Genomic DNA, 16622 nt, shown 5'->3' on the forward strand with positions numbered 1-16622 from the left:
CTGTTAAATTTGTCATTATGCTCTTCTCTAATCTTTTTAATTTCCTCTACTGCATGTTCTGCATTTTGCTTAATTTCCTTCCTATTTTCTTGAAGAGTTCTGTGTATTAATCTTTTGTATTCTGCTTCCAGTAATTCCAAGAAATTTTCCTCCTCTGGAAAATTTTTAGATTCTTTATTTTGGGAGCTTACTGAAGCGATCATGGATTGCCTCTTTATGTGATTTGATATTGACTGTTGTCTTCGAGCCATCAATGAGTTGTTATATTTATTTATTTTATGTTTGCTTACTGTGCCCTAGCTTCTTGTTTTGTTATGATATGCCCAAATAGGCTGCTCATATGAGCTAGTTCGATTATTGGCACCTTTGAAGCTCTAATGTTCTGTCACCAGGTGGTTAGATCTGTCACTAGGTCTGTGAGTTCAGGAGTCTGCCCACTCCTCCTGGACGGATTCAGCTCAGGTGTCCAGGTAGATAGCCACCAAATGTGTGGTATAGGCTCTCACTTACAGTCCTAGACAGGCAAGGGTGATTGGCATAGGCACAGGCATCTGGCTGCAGCAGGGGGACACACTCTGAGCAAGGCAGGGGACTGACAGCCACCCCCGAGTGTCCAGGAGGAAGGCATGTCCCTGTTCCCTAGAGCACGTAGGTAGGTGGGTTTTGCAGCCAGACTATGAGCACATAATGCTGTTGGCTGTAAGGAGTGGGGGGCATCTCTTATTCATGGGCCCCTAGCGCAGGTCACTAGGTGACATGGGTGGAGCCACCAGTCCTCAGGCCCCTGATGTGAGTAGGTGAAGACCCTGCTTAATGGGCAGAGCAGTGTCAAATGTCAAGAACCTGCCACTTCACAGCTGAAACAGTTGAAGTTAGAGTTCCGGTATATACCCTGTTGTACTGCAGTAATGAGGTATATACCTTGTTGTACTGCGGTAACGAGGGCCTACGCTGTTGAGATGGGCCCACACAAGTCTATGCAGGGGGAAAGGCACTCAAAGTCCGTGGATCCCTTATGCCTGTGCCTAGGCAAAGGAGCTGTGCCTACGCTGGGTTCCAGGCTTAGGGGAGCTGGCAGTTTATTTTTTCCCCTGTTCATTAATTTGTTCACTCTCTAAGGCAGGGAGAATGGCTCCGGGCATGTGACGGATCCTACTTCCAGTCCAGGGGACTTGGCAATTGCTGAAGCCGGTCCGGGACTCAGTGCAGAGCAGGGAGCGGGGAGGTAAATGGGAGAGAGGTTTTTCCCTAAAGGGGGTGTTTTTGATCCACGTGGTAGGCTGTACGCAGTTACTTATCTTTCGCCTATGAGGGCTGCTCCTCACTGGTTCTGGGTGGCCGTGTAGACTGTCAGCGGCTTGGTCTCTCCCAGTGCGAAAAACGCGCTTCCGGAGCAGGGCTGCTTGCCTGCCTCACCGCTCGTCCCCAAGCTCATCATGCCTGAAGGGCTCAGGCTCTCTCCATGTCAGGTCTGGCAACTCCTCGCTGCTTCTGAACCGTCTCTCCCTCCCCTGCCACTCAGTCCGGTTCCTCAACTCTGCCTTTGATGTTCAGGGCTCCCAGATTGCCATATATAATTGAATCACTTTTTTGGGGGGGTCTTTGTTGTAAGAGGGTCCACCAGAAGCATCTGACTACTTTGCCAACTTGGCCCCGCTTCTCACATTTATTCCTTTTTATCTCCTCCCTCTCTCCTCTCCAACCCCATTCCCCACTGGTGAACATTCTAATATGTTGAACATGAACTCTCCCTTTCTGTCCTTCTAGAACATATAACAAAATTGAGAATAATCCTTGGTTCATGACAGACTCATATCACTGGTTTATGTGAAGTTCAGTTTTAAAAAGATTATTTACTTTTAATAACACAGTAAACACCAGACAAGCCATTACCTCAGAGGAAACTAGACCACTGCTCCTATCTATGTGCCTCCCCTCATCCCGTTCCTCTGGCTTCTCCTGCCCAGGCAGCCGCCATCTTGAATTCTGTGTTTGTCATTCTCTGCTTTCCCTTTCGTCTGTCTGTACTACTTCCAAGAATATATTTTTATTTCATTTGTTTTAACCTTATTAAAAGAGTATCATGTTGTATATATTTTTATGGGACTTGGCGATAAGTGATCATATTCAAGAAGCATTAGGAGGTAGAGACTGACAGGGTGGCAGTGAGGAGGATGAGGGAGGAATCTGGGATGTTTCAGTCATAGGTGAATGAGTGGTTGGTGGTGTCATTCTATTAAATAGACACAGGAGAGAAGAAGCAGCTGGTGGGAAGATGACAGATTCAGTTTTGGGCAAAGCAATAATCTAACATGTATTGAGTGCCTGCTGTGTGGTACATACTCTTAAACCCACTGTGGTCGAGTCAATTCCGACTCATAGCGACCCCACAGGGTTTCCAAGGCTGTAAATCTCTATGGAAACAGACTGCCACATATTTCTCTCATGGAGCTGCTGGCAGGTTCGAACCTCTGACCTTTTGGTTAGCAGTCAGTTGCTTTAACCACTGCGCCACCAGAGCTCCCAGACACTCTTAGTAGAGCTTAAAGTGCTCTACATATATTATCACACTTTAGCCTCAAAAGAACCCCATGAGATAGGCAACGTTATCATCCTCATTTTAAAGATAAGGAAACTGAGGCACGGAAAGGTTTAATAGGTTCTGAGTCCATCAACATGATGGATCACACTCTCCTGCTGCAAACATAGTGTAAACATTTTATACTGGATAAAGTATTTTTAAAATTTTAATATGTAACTGAACTCAACAGTAAGAGAAATCTCAGGTAATAGAAGTATAGAGAACCCTTGATATTCATAGATAAAACAAGCCCTACTGAAGATAAACTCTCATTTTAAAAAGCAATTATAAGCCACACAAGGAAGTAAACTGCCAAGAGGAAGAGTCAGGAAACACAATAAGTTCGTGAATTGGTACCCTTAAATAATAAATACAAATATGAAAGACACTTTAAGTCTTTTTAAATTATGAGGAAAAAAATAAAGAAGTGTAGCCATAATGAAAGAATTGAGTGCTGTGAAGACACCTAAAGGTTAAATCACTTGTGTGTTACATAACTACTAAGTGACAGAATGGGGCTGCCAAAGCTCATGGTCTTAATTGCTAGACTACAGTTACTGAAGTAGATTTGAACAGTCTGTACGACATACCCAGGCAGTAGCAAAAGTGGGTTTGGAGAGAGCTAGGGAATGTCTGGTTTCACTATATTGTTTCTTTCATACCACCCTCTGGTCTACAGAGCTACAGGACTGGGTGCGTTCTCTTTGACATGGCTGCCTCTGCCTCACCTCTGTTGCTCACCACCGAGGACACCAGTTCTGAGAACAGCTCCTTCTATGACTATGACTACTTGGAAGATCTTCCCTTCATGCTCTGCAGGAAGGATGCGGTGCTGTCGTTTGGCCAGATCTTCCTGCCAGTCTTCTACAGTCTGATCTTTGTGTTGGGCCTGGGTGGGAACCTCCTTCTTCTTGTGGTCTTACTCCGGTACGTGCCTCGCAGGCAGATGGCTGAGGTCTACCTGATGAACCTGGCCATCTCCAACCTCCTGTTTGTGGTGACGCTGCCCTTCTGGGGCATCTCCGTGGCCTGGCATTGGGTCTTTGGAAACTTCTTGTGCAAGATGGTAAGCACCCTCTATACCATTAACTTCTACAGTGGCATCTTCTTCATTAGCTGCATGAGCCTGGACAAGTACCTGGAGATCGTACACGCGCAGCCCCACCACAGGCTGAGGACACGGGCCAAGAGCCTGATCCTTTCTGCTGTGGTGTGGGGTATGGCCCTGGCCATCTCCATTCCTGACATGGTCTTTGTGCGGACACAAGAAAACCCCAAGGGTGTGTGGAACTGCTACCCAGACTTCAGCGTGCACGGGACTTTCTGGAAGCTCTTCCTCCGCTTCCAGCAGAACCTCCTGGGGTTTCTCCTTCCATTTCTTGCCATGATCTTCTTTTACTCGCGCATTGGCTGTGTCCTGGTCAGGCTGAGGCACCCAGGCCAGGGCCGGGCTCTAAGGATGGCTGCAGCCCTGGTGGTGGCCTTCTTCGTGCTGTGGTTCCCATACAACCTCGCCTTGTTTCTGCACTCACTGCTGGAACTGCAAGTCTTTGGGGACTGCAAGGTCAGCCACAACCTGGACTATGCCCTGCAGGTGACAGAGAGCATTGCCTTCCTTCACTGCTGCTTCACCCCGGTCCTCTATGCCTTCTCTAGCCGCCGCTTCCGCCAGTACCTGAAGGCTTTCCTAGCCACTGTGCTTGGATGGCATCGGGCACCTAGCACTGCCCAGGCCTCACTGTCCACTTGTTCTGCAAGCAGCAGGCTGACTGCCCAAGAAGAAATGACCAGCATGAATGAGCTGGGGAAGAGGCAGGCTGAGGGCTCCCCCAACAAGGGGGATGTGGGAAAAAATTCAGCTTGAATGGCCACACCATAGTCTGGTGAGAGCTGACATTTGATGGGACAAATCTCAGTTAGGCTTCCACCTCCACCACTCCACCCAAACTGCTCTCACCAAGGACCTCCGTGACCCCATTGCTAAATCCAATGGTCCATTCTCAGTTCTCAACCTTCAGCAGCATTTGGTAGAGTGAGTGCTCGCTCAAACCTTCTCCCTCTTCACTTGCTTCCAGAACTCTACATTCTCTTGCTGAATTGCTGCACTGGTTTCCCAACTGACCTCTGTGCTTCCAATTTGCTCTTCTGTTGCCTAATCATCATATAGCAGCCAGAGCAAACCTTTAAGCATATTAAGTCAGATTACACCACTCTCAGCCATCACTCCCACCTCCATCAGAGTAGCAGTCCAAGGCCTATGTGATCTGCCCCAACCCCACTTTCTCTCTCTGACTTATCTCTACCACTTGGATTGCTCCCTTGGATCCCTCTGTTCCAGGCACACTGGCCTCCCTGCTGTTTCTCAAACACTGCAGGCACATCATCCTAAGGCTTGATTCCAGCTCTTGCTGGAATGTTCTTCCCCCGGGTGTCTACTTGGCTCACTCCCTCACTTCCTCAGATCTTTGCTCAAATCTCACCTCAGTTAGCCCTCAGCCTTGTCTACCTTACTTAATACACTTCCTAACATTCTATATGATTTGCTTATTTGTTGTGTTTATTGCTTATCTTCCCCCATGCCCACTGGTGCACATGAACTCCCCAGGGCAAGGATCTTGGCTTGGCTCAGTGATGTACTGAGAGCCTGGCACTGGGTCTGGTGTGTAGTTTTCAGTAAGTATCTATGAAATGCACGGGTAGAGGAGGTGGTCTTTTCCTTGTGGCACTGCTGGGGAAGAAGAGCCTGAGGTCCTCTACCCAACAGGCTCCCCCCTTCCCTGTAGCTAGCTCAGCTGGGGAAATCTGATTAAAAAGACTGCCTACAATCTTGGCAGCCTTGATGATGGCTCAAAACCAAAACCAAACCCATTACCATCGAGTTGATTCCAACTCATAGGGACCCTATAGGACAGAACAGAACTGCCTGTAGGGTTTCCAAGGCTGTAATCTTTATGGAAGCATACTGCCACATCTTTCTGCCATGGAACAGCTGGTGGGTTCGAACCACTGACCTTTCAGTTAGTGCCACCAGGGCCCCTTTGATGGAGGCTGCAGGGCCTGGCAGTCAAGAGGGGCTGGGAGGGTGTGGGGGTGCCCCACCTAAGGATATGCCCAGGAATATGTACAGCCTGCAGGAGGGAGGTGGAGTGAACCCTGTATTCCCAGGAGTTCCATGAGGATGCACCCTGTATCTTCCTTTTGCCTGCCATGTTCCATCTCAAGAGCCTTCAGGGTTCCCTGAGGCCTGCAAAATGAAGTCCAAAATCTTTGTCTGACTTCAAGGCTAGGGCTTTAGCAAGTAGTACCTTCAGCCTTATACTCTTGTACCTTATACTCTCCCACTGTCCTTTTCACTTCCCAGATGCCAGGCACCGCTTGCTGTTTCCTGCACATTCCCACCTCTGTCTTTTGCTCTGCCAGCTGCCTCATGTAATAGGGATCTGTCTTAGTTACCTGTGGCTGCTGTAACAGAGATACCACAATAGAGTGCCTTTAAAGAGCAGAAATATATTTTCTCACAATTCTGGAGGCTAAAAGTCCTAATCAGGGTCTCAGTCATGTTGATTCTTTCCTTGCCAGTAGTTCTGGGCATTCCTTGGTTCCTTGGCTTGCACAGGATCCTCACATGGGGTCTGTTTTTCTCTGTGTATGCATGTCTCTGTGTCTGATCTGCTTATTTTATAACTTAGAAGTGTTTAGGTTTAGAACCCACCCTACTCGCACAGCTATAGGAGTTAGGATTCCAACACATATTTTTTTTTAGAGGGAGGCACAATCAAATCCATAACAGGATCATTTTCCTGCCAAGCATCCACTTGCCCTTGTCTTGTAACTGAATCCCGTTTACTCTGGGAAACCACTTCTTGGTCACTCCGCCCTGTACTTTGGGTGGGGGCCGGGCAGAGTGTGGGGCTTAGGCCAGTTACAGCCTCGAGTTTCCCTGGCCACAGTGATTTGTTTAGGGGTGGGCACGTGGCCCTGGAAGGGCCAATGAAATGCAATGGGGCTTGGTTGGGGGCATCTGAAGCTGAGAGGATGTGAGGTCTGGAGCTGTTCCCTCCATCATCTGGAACTTCAGAAGGTGGAGAGGGAAGCACAAGTGAGTGAGCCGACCCTCAGCAGTGTTTGAGACCAGAATCAAGGCACAGCTGAAGCTCATCTCAGTTCTGGACTTGTCACTTAAATGAACCAATAAATTCCTTTCCAATTTGAGGATTGTGTTTTTTGTGACTTGCAACCTTAGGATTTCTGCCTGGGTACTTTCTTCTTCACGTCTCCAAGGTCGAGGTTCTCCCTGCCCACTGAACTGAAACCTTTCTCCAGGGAGCTGCTGGCCCACAGTGACGTCTCTTTCTGGAGCTTCTGAAGCCCTCACTGCTTTCCCCAACCTTACAACCTGCCATGTCTTGCCCCGTCTGTCCTGCTAGACTTGTTTCAGTCCTGCCTATGTGCCAGGTTGTCCCAGCAGGCTGTAGGTACCCAGAGTCCCTGCCTTTATGCCCATTATAAACAGATGGGATGGGGCAATGTATGCCAAGTAAGACCGGCAGGGTTTGTCCCCAGCTTTTGGCAGATTAATGTGTGTGTGTGTGTGTGTGTGTGTGTGTGTGTGTGTGTGTGCGCACATGTGTATGCATGGTCTGTGTTGCTGTGGATAGTGCATAGTACATATGGCTACGTATGTGGATCTAATAGGAATGTGTCACTGTGTCCATGTGGGGCTGGGTATGTGCCTGTGGGTTTTGTTTTTTGTTCCTGTCTGTTCAGTTGTGTATGTACTGGTGTGTTCTTGCTGCAGATAATCTATACGATAATCAGTGCTCTGAAGCCTATGCCTAAAGGGGAGGGGGAGGGCTGACTGCAGGTGGCCCATTGTACCATCTCACTGTCCAAGGTGCCATATACTGCTGCTGACCATAGGGAGGCTTTGACCCCAGTGCTGTTTGCAAGAAGGCAAGTTGGGCACTGGTTAGGGTGTGAGTTGGGGGTGGCTCTCACCTTCCAGGCCAAGACAGAGCTTGCTCTACTCGACCTTCCTTCTTGGCCAGACCCTGGTCCCTCCTGCTGCTCTCTCCTTGCCCAAAGACATGACTGAGCCTGGCTCCATGCCTGCACTGCTCAGCCCTGCCCCAAAGGACTCAGCAAAGACCCCATATGCTCTTGGCCCTGGGGTTCTGAGTCCAGGTGGACCCTTCCCCAAGGCTGATCTAGAGAGAAGCACAGGAATGGCTTGCCTATGAGCAGGGCTGCTGCCAGCCCTCAGCCCTGTGAAGAGTAAGGTGAGTGTTCCCAGCAGTTACTCCCTATGAGAAACAGATCTCTCTTCTCTCCCAGATGCCTGAGATTCCACCACTGGAGAGTCACCCTTGATCTTGCTCTGTTGTAAGCTATTCTCAGTATGCATTTAGTGTGCTTTCCTCTGAGGCCATGAGGAGGGAAGCAGTGGGAGCAAGAAAAAATCAGGAGCAGAAATGAAGACTAGGGGGCAAGACTGCTGGGTCAGGGCAAGTAGTGACTAGCTGCATCTTTGAGGGTCTCAGCCTTTCCTGCTGCCTCCAGGTTGCTGCCAAGGAAGGGAAGTAGTCCTTGTAGAGGGTGTCTCCAGCAGTCCCCATGCAGATGCCTCTGCTGGAGGGGCTGGAGGTCATGGCCTCTGTCCTCTGCCAGCAGACAGGCATTGTCCTCTCCCTGCACACTCCTAATGCTGAAGTGTCTCTGCTTCTGGGGTTATGGTGGACATCCTTGCCCCCAACTGTGGTATGGTTTCACCTGTATTCACCTTACACCTAACACACTGTGGCCTCCCTCAGACCCAGGCATACCCTCTGGGGCTCTCAAACAGGCCACGGGGTCCATGAAGTTCCTCCTGGATCTGAGTGTGGTCATGCTTGACTGAGACCTCTTGGTCCTGACTCAGTGGACTCAGGCCTTCAGTCCTGCCCCAGCCTGTCGACAGGCCAGGCTCCCGGTCCATATTACCTTGGAGGGGGCAGGAGAGGAGAGGATGCAGCACCTAGGCTGGGCAGGGCCAAGGAGGTGTGTGTGGGCCCCCTCCCCTTGCCTCTTTCCCCACACCTGGACTGGGCACACCTGTATGTGGGGAGGTCACTGGTCACCTCCCCATGGATGGCTCCCAGCCTCCCAGCGCTCTTCTCCTCCTCTTGTACTTCCACTCTAACTCTTCTCCTTGTGCTCCTGACCCCTGCTGGAATAGAATGGGTTGTCCTGGCTTATCCCGGACAGTCAGAGCTCTATCAGGCTCTGGGTAGACATCATTATTTTGGGGCAGCTAGATCTAGAGAAAGACAGACCTGGTCCAGAGTCACAGAACTAGTTGGCACACACTCCTGCTCCCAGCTCAGGCTCCTGCCTGCTCTACTAGCCTATGTTCCTGGCAAAATTCAGGGCCAAACTGGTAGCCCCAGGAGAAGGGAAGGGGCCAGTTAGAGATGTGGGGTAGGAGTAGCAGAGTGAAGCCCCCCTGGGCGGTCCCTGCTGGGGGGTCCATGCTGCCTGGGCCTCCTTCCTCCTCCAGGACACTCCACCATCTCCCACAGTCATTCCCCTCCTGTCCCAGTGCAGCCAGGGCCCTGCTATCAGCCCAGTGTAGCTCTGGCTGCAGCATCCTCCCCCTCCTGGCCCTGGGAATGATGCCTGGCAGTGGAGGTTGTCTCCATTTTACATGCCAGCAAGCTGAGGCCGAAGAAGGGCAGGACATGATTTGAGGACATGAAGTAAATTAATGGAGACTGGAAGTCAGATTTCTGTACTTTAATCTACAGTTAGGTTCTTGAGGGTCAGAGATGAATGACTAAGACACCAAACCCTAGTGGGCTCCAGTCTGCGGCCCTAGGGCAGGGAACCAGGACACACAAAGCAGTAACACATAACAGACGTGCTGTGATACAAACAGCACTGGAGAAGCCCAGAGCATAGAGGCTATTTCTGGCCAGAGGATGAGATGAGGGAGATCCAAGAAGGCTACCAGAAGTAGCTGGCACAGGGAGGTTGCCAGTAAAAGCAATGCTCCAACTATAGGGATGGTTCCACTGGAAAAGTCAGCCAAGTTGAATTGCACTGGAATGAGAAATTTGTGGATAAACGATGGTGAAACTTAAATATCAGGTGAGTGGAGGCAATGGGGAGCCAGGAAAGTAGAAGAGTGACAATCAGAGGCACTTTTGGAAAAAACAGTGGGTTGGAGGTGGGGCAGAGGGCCTGTCAGGAGCTGGTGTGGACAGAAATGCGGAGCTATCAGAATGACAGTGGGCATGGGGAGTGAGGACACATTTCAGAGGCATCACAGACAGGACTAGGGGTCTGACTGTATATGGGTAAAAGAGAGGGAGGTAAGGGTGTCTCTTAGGTATCTATCTTGGGGGATAGGGTGGCTGGTAGTGTCCTGAGCAGAGAGAGGAAGGGAAATCAGAAGTGGAGTGGTCAGGGCAGAGTTTAGGGGACAGATGCTGAGTTCTCTGTGGGCCAGACTGAGTCAGATGTGCTATGGGGAGATTGGGGGTCTGGGACTAAGAGAGACCTCTGAGCTTAGCAATAGTTGATGAAATCAATCAAGGGGTTGAGACCACCCTGAAGTGGAGGTGCAGAGAGGAGATGAGAGTACTGAGGAGGGACCTTGAATACCTCCCACATCAAAGGCAGGGTTTCTCTAGACCTGCTTTCCAACATGGTAGCCACTTGCCACATGTGGCTAGTGAACCCTTGGAATGCGGTTAGTCTGAATTGAGAAGTGCTGCAAGTACACACCAGATTTTGAAGACAGCACGAAAAAAGGAAGGTAAAAATATGTCATTAATATTTTTTATGTTGATTACATGTTGAAATGCTAATATTTGGGATATAATGGGTTAAATAAAATATATTATAAAATTGAATTTCACCTGTTTCTTTTTACTTTCTTTAATGTGTCTACTAGGAAATTTAAAATTGCACATATGACTTGCCTTATATTTCTGTTGGACAACACTCTTCTAGAACATGAATTCCACAGGACATGGAATAAGTTTGTGGGAAAAAAACAAGCAGAGTGGAGGGTGGTGGAAGCTAATGTTTGAGAAATGCTGTTACTCTCAACTGCTTTCTGTACCACAGAACTTCTCAAGGCAGACATCATCTTCCAGATGGATTTGCCCACAAATATTCCCCCTCCCACTGTGAAAGGAAGACTCTGCAGATCCCACTGTGAGAGAAGTGTCTTAAAGGGAGAATGATAAGCATGTGAGATGGCTAGAAGGAGGCTAGAGAGAGAGGAGGACAACCAGAAGTAGGGGTACCACAGAACCAGAGAGAGGTGTGCTCAGTGAGGCCTGGGGCTGCAGAGGGGAGAGCTGGAGAAGGTGGGAAACATCACGAGCCTCTGTTGCCAGGCTTGTGGCAGGCTTGGCCAAGCTCACTCAGCAGGCCGCAGGCAGCAGCGGAAACGTACATCATGGCTGGGTTGTGTGATGCCAAAACCCCAGCTCTGGGGGTCCACAGGTGGCACAGGTGTGTCAGGGTCGACTAGCTCCAGGTCAAAGTATGAGACCATGAACAGGATGAAGAGCTTCATTTCACTGAGGGCGAAGAACCTCCCAGGGCAGATGGAGACGCCTGAGCCCCAAGGCATGTTGTAGTAGTGAATCTTCTCGTCTCCCTTGTAGAAATCCATTTTTCGACTGCCATTGGGGTTGAGGAAGCCATTGTACTTGAAGGCAGTGGGCTCAGGGTGGATGTCAGGGTCCATTTGCACTGAGAGATAGGGGAAGAGGGCCACTTTGTCTCCATGACGGAGCAGGTACTCCCGCCCATTGGCCATCTTCAGGCTCTGGTCACCTTGTACCACCCTGAGGAGGATGGGTGAAGCCCTCAGGCGCAGTGACTCCTCCATCACGCTGTCCAGCACTGGGGTGCATTTCAGGGCACTGGGGTCACAGCTGAAGGACTACTTGACCTCCAGCCTGGCTTCACCCAGGACCTTGGTGGCTTCCTCCTTCACAGCCTGCATGGCTTCTGGGTGCTTCAGGAGGAACAAGAGGGCCCAGAAGGAGGTAGACCCTGTGTTCCTCTGGGAGACCCAGAGCATCATGAAGTTGAACTTGTCCTGCATGGCCGGGGCTATTTCCTGCTCCCTTAGAAACTGAAGCATGTAGGATAACCAGTTGCTTATGCCATCCTTCTTCAGGGTGTGTTTCACAGAGAGCACCTCGTGGAAGAGACGCTGGAGCCGGCCCACTTCTAGCCACTCCCGCAACCCCAGCATGGAATAGACAAACCTAGGGAACAGGAGGTCGAACTTGCGAAACTCCACAAATAGCTCCTCTGCCTGGAGCAGGTCCTGCGCCTTGTCCTTTGTGTAGCCAAACAAGCTTAGGTAGCCGGCTTTGAACAAGGTGTTGTAGCAGAAGTGAAAGAGGCCATCCTCACACCAGCAACTGGCATCTGGACTCCAGCCCTTCAGCCCCAGCATTACCAAGGACAAGCTGTCCAGCATGGCCTCATTGAGATTCTCCAAGCCAGCCCCCATCAGGTGCTTGGTGCTGGCTGAGCATATCATCTGGTGTACTCCCTGTACTGACTGGTATCCAAATACCTTCAGTACTAGTTCGTTGGCATACTCCACAAAGTCCAGTTTTTTCTGTACATCCTTGAGGATGGGACCAAAGGAGAAGGGATCCATGACAAAGGTGAAGTACTGGCCACTTAGCTGCACAGTGAACACATCCCCATGCTTGGCCCACATGCATTTCAGGAATTCAAACGTATTTTTCCAGAAAGCTATGGCATGGCCCAGGCAGGGCACAGGGCCCTTGTCCAGAGGGGGCTCCTGGGGCTTGCATTGTCGGAACAGCCCTGGCAGGCACAAGTACCCCACAATGGCCACGAGCAGGGCTCCCAGCACCAGACCCCAGAGCATCATGGCTGTGCTCCCCCAGGTTAAGCTCCAGACACACTGATTGCTCTGTTCGTACCAGTAGAGTTTTGGGAGGCCTTGGCAAGTTGGAGATGGAAAGGTCTGTCCACCTAGACCTTGCCTTGTGGCTTCAAATCACAGTAAATAACCCAGTGAGAGATAGTACCTGGGAGCAAAATGTTTTCCTGAGCTTAACACTTACCAGAGCCTGCTTACTTGAGAGGAGCAGGAGGAGGGTCCAGGAAGAAGCCCAGAGAAGCTCTAGTCACAGCCTCCTCACTAGCTTCAGGCTTTGCTCTGATCTTTTCAGGCTCAGCTCCAGCACCTTCTCCACGAAGCCTTCCTTGATCCTGCCCCCTCCCCCATGACCTACCACCCATACCTTTATTTACTTACGCATTCAGTTACTCATTTATTTGCTAGCTCATTCAGCAAAAACACATCAAGTACTTACTAAGTTTCACATCCACTCTTTCCTCATCTTTAAAAGAGCCAACTCAAGCCTTTTTCCTAGTTGGTCACTCTGGCAAAGATACTCAACCTTACTGTGCCTCTGTTCCCTCATCTGTGAAATGGGGATAGTAATAGTGCCTCACAGGTGCTGTTGTGAGGTAAAAAGAGACAAAGCGTGCAAAACACTTAGAACAGTGCCTGGCTCAGTACATGTCAGCTCCCCTAAAGCGCCTTCCCATACGTTCTGCCACCTCCCCTGTGCCCCATGGCTCCCCTGTGCCCACCTCCTCATCCTTTCCCAAGTCTGTTTTCACTTCTGTTCTCAAAGCTGCTTGCTGAGGGGCAGGGCCAAGTCAGAGTCGCGTTTGCTCCTAGCTGTGCATACACAGAGTACACACAGTCAACATTATGTGAAGACTTAATTTCAGGTCACTGTTGGTCAGAATAGACTCAACTGCAATGAGTAATCCAAAGGAGTGTTAAACCAAAACCAAACCTGTTGCCATCGAGTCAATTCCGACTCACAGCGACCCTACAGAACAGAGTAGGACTGCCCCATAGGGTTTCCAAAGAGCGACTAGTGGATTTGAATTGCTGATCTTTTGGTTAGCAGCCATAGCGCTTAACCACTACACCACCAGGGTTTCCAAAGGAGTGTTAGGGGGCCTTAAAAAAACACCTAATTAATTAGTACTCCACCAGTTATCAGGCCACTCTCAGTCACCTCCCCACCACGTCACTCACATCCTCTAAGTTGTTTTGCAGACTCTCTGGAGAATTCCTGACGGATCTGGATCTAACTGGCTTCAGGAGATCAGACATGTGCAGAGCAGACAAGGGTGACAGAGGACTTCGGACCCCCCATGCAAGCTCAATAGCATGGGGAAACTCAGGTCAAGGAACGAAAAGGCTCATGTCAAAGAACCAAAATCACCGGACATAAGTCATCTGCAGTAGCCAAGCCCATTTCAAAAGCGAAGAGTCTGTCTGCCACTTCCATGCCAAGTCTTAGCCCTGCCCCGTAATAAATAATCAATAAAAACTATGAATATGTAGAACTTCCTGATCCTTCCCACCTGCCTTCCTCCACCCCTTTATAAATAGTTCCCCAAACCTATAAAATGTAAATGCTTCCTCAAATTGAGGAACTCCCTCTGAGGTCCATACCTCTGAGTTCCTGCTTGCTAGCCTGTGAAATTAACTCTTTCTTCTTCTCAAAACCAGCGTCTGAGAGATTGGCTCCTTGCACGCTGGGTGCGGACTCATGGGTCCGGTTTCAGGAGCCCTGGTGGTGCAGTGGTTAAGAACTCAGTTGCTAACCAAAAAGATGGGCAGTTGGAATCCACCAGCTGCTCCTTGGAAACCTATTGGTCAGGGTTACTAGGAGTCGGAATCAACTTGATGGCAACGGGTTTTTGTTTTTTTTTTTAATCTGAAGGAAAGAGGCACCAATGTTGGGACTTTAGGCCTTGAGAAGGCTGAGCCAGTGGAGGAATGCAGACTCAATCTGTGGGCAGAGTGTGAATAAATCCAGCTGAGGAGGCAAAAGAGTCAGCGCTGACTCTCTGAGCCCAGGTGGCTTGCCTACGCTCTTCCCTAGCAACAAGAACTGGTTGGGGAAGTTTTATGATAAGGAACTAGGCCCAGAGCACAGTAGAGACTTTCTGACAGCTGTCCTGTCTTGGGGCATTGAGGTAAGCTGACCATTGCCTGGGGGCCTTCTGTGAGATGTCAGGCCAGGTCCCTGCCAGCAGGCCACGAAGGAAAAAGCTGCCGTGTCATCGATTCCAAGGCTTCAGTCAGTTAGCCTAACCCATTGTTGCAATAAGTCAGGTTCACTCAATTCAACCAGTTCTGAAACCCCCTAAGTTACTCTTTAACTTTCCAATGACCTGCAAACAGCGATTTGGGCTCCTCAGACAATCATAGGGTTTCCACATGGCCTTCTGAGTGAGCTCCTAGGGAGCTCGAACAGCCATACGGCCTCCAGCAAGCCCTCCTGATTTCTCAAAGCAACCACAGCAAATACTCAGCACCACCTCCTTTCCTCAGCCTCAGAATCCACAGTCAGAAACTGTGGGCCAAATCCAATGAGATAAACTTTGTCCCGGCCATTTTTCATACATTCTCTCCTCCCTCCCTCCCCTTTCTCTTTGAAGCAGCCTCACCTGTCCATTCAACGGATATTTATTGGGCACCTACAAAGCACCAGAAACTTTGCTAGGAGCTGAGAATACAGCCGTGAATGAAATGGATGGACATTGTCCCTGCCTTCCTAGAGTTTATGATTTAATGGAGAGGAGCAGCGCACGAAAGGGTGGGGGTAGGGAGGACAGGAGTTCGGGTGGGAATTAAGCGGAGGCCTGGAAGCCAAGGCCAGGTCTATCTGTGTTGTGTGTATGTATGGTGGTGGTGCTAGCGGCTCCAGCACATGGCGGGGTCGGGGAACACTCACCCTGGGAGCCAATGTGGCTGGAGGGTTCAGAGGAGAGAAAAAGAATCTCCAGCCGGGTGTGGGCCCGGCTTTGACTCATCACGCTGCTCTGAATCCCTCCCACGCCAGCCAGTCCAGGCGCCCTTGCGTCCGCGTCCATCCCATGGGGGCCACTGTGGGGCGGCTGGAGGGGCCATCAGTGAATATTGGCTTTCCTTTGGTAGGAGGCTGGTCTGCTCACACAGACGCCCTCGAAGGCCTCCCAAGGGGCCGGGGGCCAGCGACTCAGAGTTAGCCCCAGGATCCCCTGACACGCCTCAACTTTCGACCCCAGCGGGCGGGAGGGTGAGGGCGAGGTTACAGTGATAGGCCGGGACGCCCGGAAAGACCAACGACGCGTAGCGCGGCCTCCGGGCATGCTAGAGCGAACGCAGGCCGGAGAGTCGGAAAGTGGTGACGCGCTTCCGGCGCCGCAGTTCCCGCGGCGGCGGCTGTAGCTTGGTGAGGAGGCGGTGTCTATTGATAGGTCTGTAGAGCTCCGCGCAGAGTTAGTGTGTGTGAGTCTCGTGCGGAGCAATCAGTAAGCGAGTGGGTCTGGGGCTGGGAGAGAACGTGCGGAGGAGGCTGCCTCCGTCCCTGTCGCTGCCGGCGCTCCCAACACGCGCATGCTGAGCTAAGTCGCCACTTCCACCCACACCGGTGGGAGTCCTCATCTCATTAAACTGGCAGGAGCATCATATCGGTTGTCCTTCAACATTTTTTGGTGTTTCTTTCATGCTTGCCTCATTTGCACGTTCCTTGGTGAGCGAGGGAGTGGGTGGGGTTCCCCTCTAAACAGGGCTCAAGCAGGTCGCTGGTTCTGTCCGGTCACATTATTTCTCATTCTATCAGTGGCCCAGAGTTTTGGGCCCACCAGCTGGGTACCGACCTGAGGGTTCTGTTTACCTGCTGTGCTTCCTATATTGAGGCTCTCTAGGTGCTCTAGTCCCGGTGCACCGGCCATCTTCTGCGTCTTGTTTGCACTTTTTCCAGCTGTGGATGGTATTGGCTTCTCCTCCAGTGCTTCTCACCTACTGTCAACAGCCCCAGCAGTCAACAGCAGTGGCATTGAAATGAAGATGCGAGGGAGAAATTATTTCAGCCTTACTTTAGATCAGATAGTAGTCCTTTAATTTAGGGCTGGGCTTGTTTAGGGCTCCCTTTCCGTTCTAGCTTCCCAGATTCCTTTTTTTTTTCCAGGAGGAGAA

At 50.5% G+C, this 16622-nt stretch overlaps 2 protein-coding genes across 2 annotated transcripts in view; one reads left to right on the plus strand and one right to left on the minus strand.

Annotated features, from left to right (window-relative positions):
- The window catches only part of ACKR2 (atypical chemokine receptor 2), a 28220-nt gene extending 23775 nt beyond the window's left edge, over positions 1-4445 (plus strand). The window contains exon 2 of the mRNA XM_004368434.3: positions 3261-4445. Coding sequence (XP_004368491.1) covers positions 3291-4445 — 1155 coding nt within the window. The 5' untranslated portion in view covers positions 3261-3290. The remainder of the gene's footprint in view (positions 1-3260) is intronic.
- Positions 4446-10988: 6543 nt separating this feature from the next.
- Positions 10989-12494, minus strand: LOC101356001 (5-beta-cholestane-3-alpha,7-alpha-diol 12-alpha-hydroxylase). The gene is given in 1 exon segment (XM_012554317.1): positions 10989-12494. A coding segment is annotated over 1 exon segment (1506 nt).
- Positions 12495-16622: the final 4128 nt, after the last annotated feature.

This window comes from Trichechus manatus, unplaced genomic scaffold, assembly GCF_000243295.1.
Source record: "Trichechus manatus latirostris isolate Lorelei unplaced genomic scaffold, TriManLat1.0 scaffold00001, whole genome shotgun sequence".
NCBI classification, from domain to species: domain Eukaryota; kingdom Metazoa; phylum Chordata; class Mammalia; order Sirenia; family Trichechidae; genus Trichechus; species Trichechus manatus.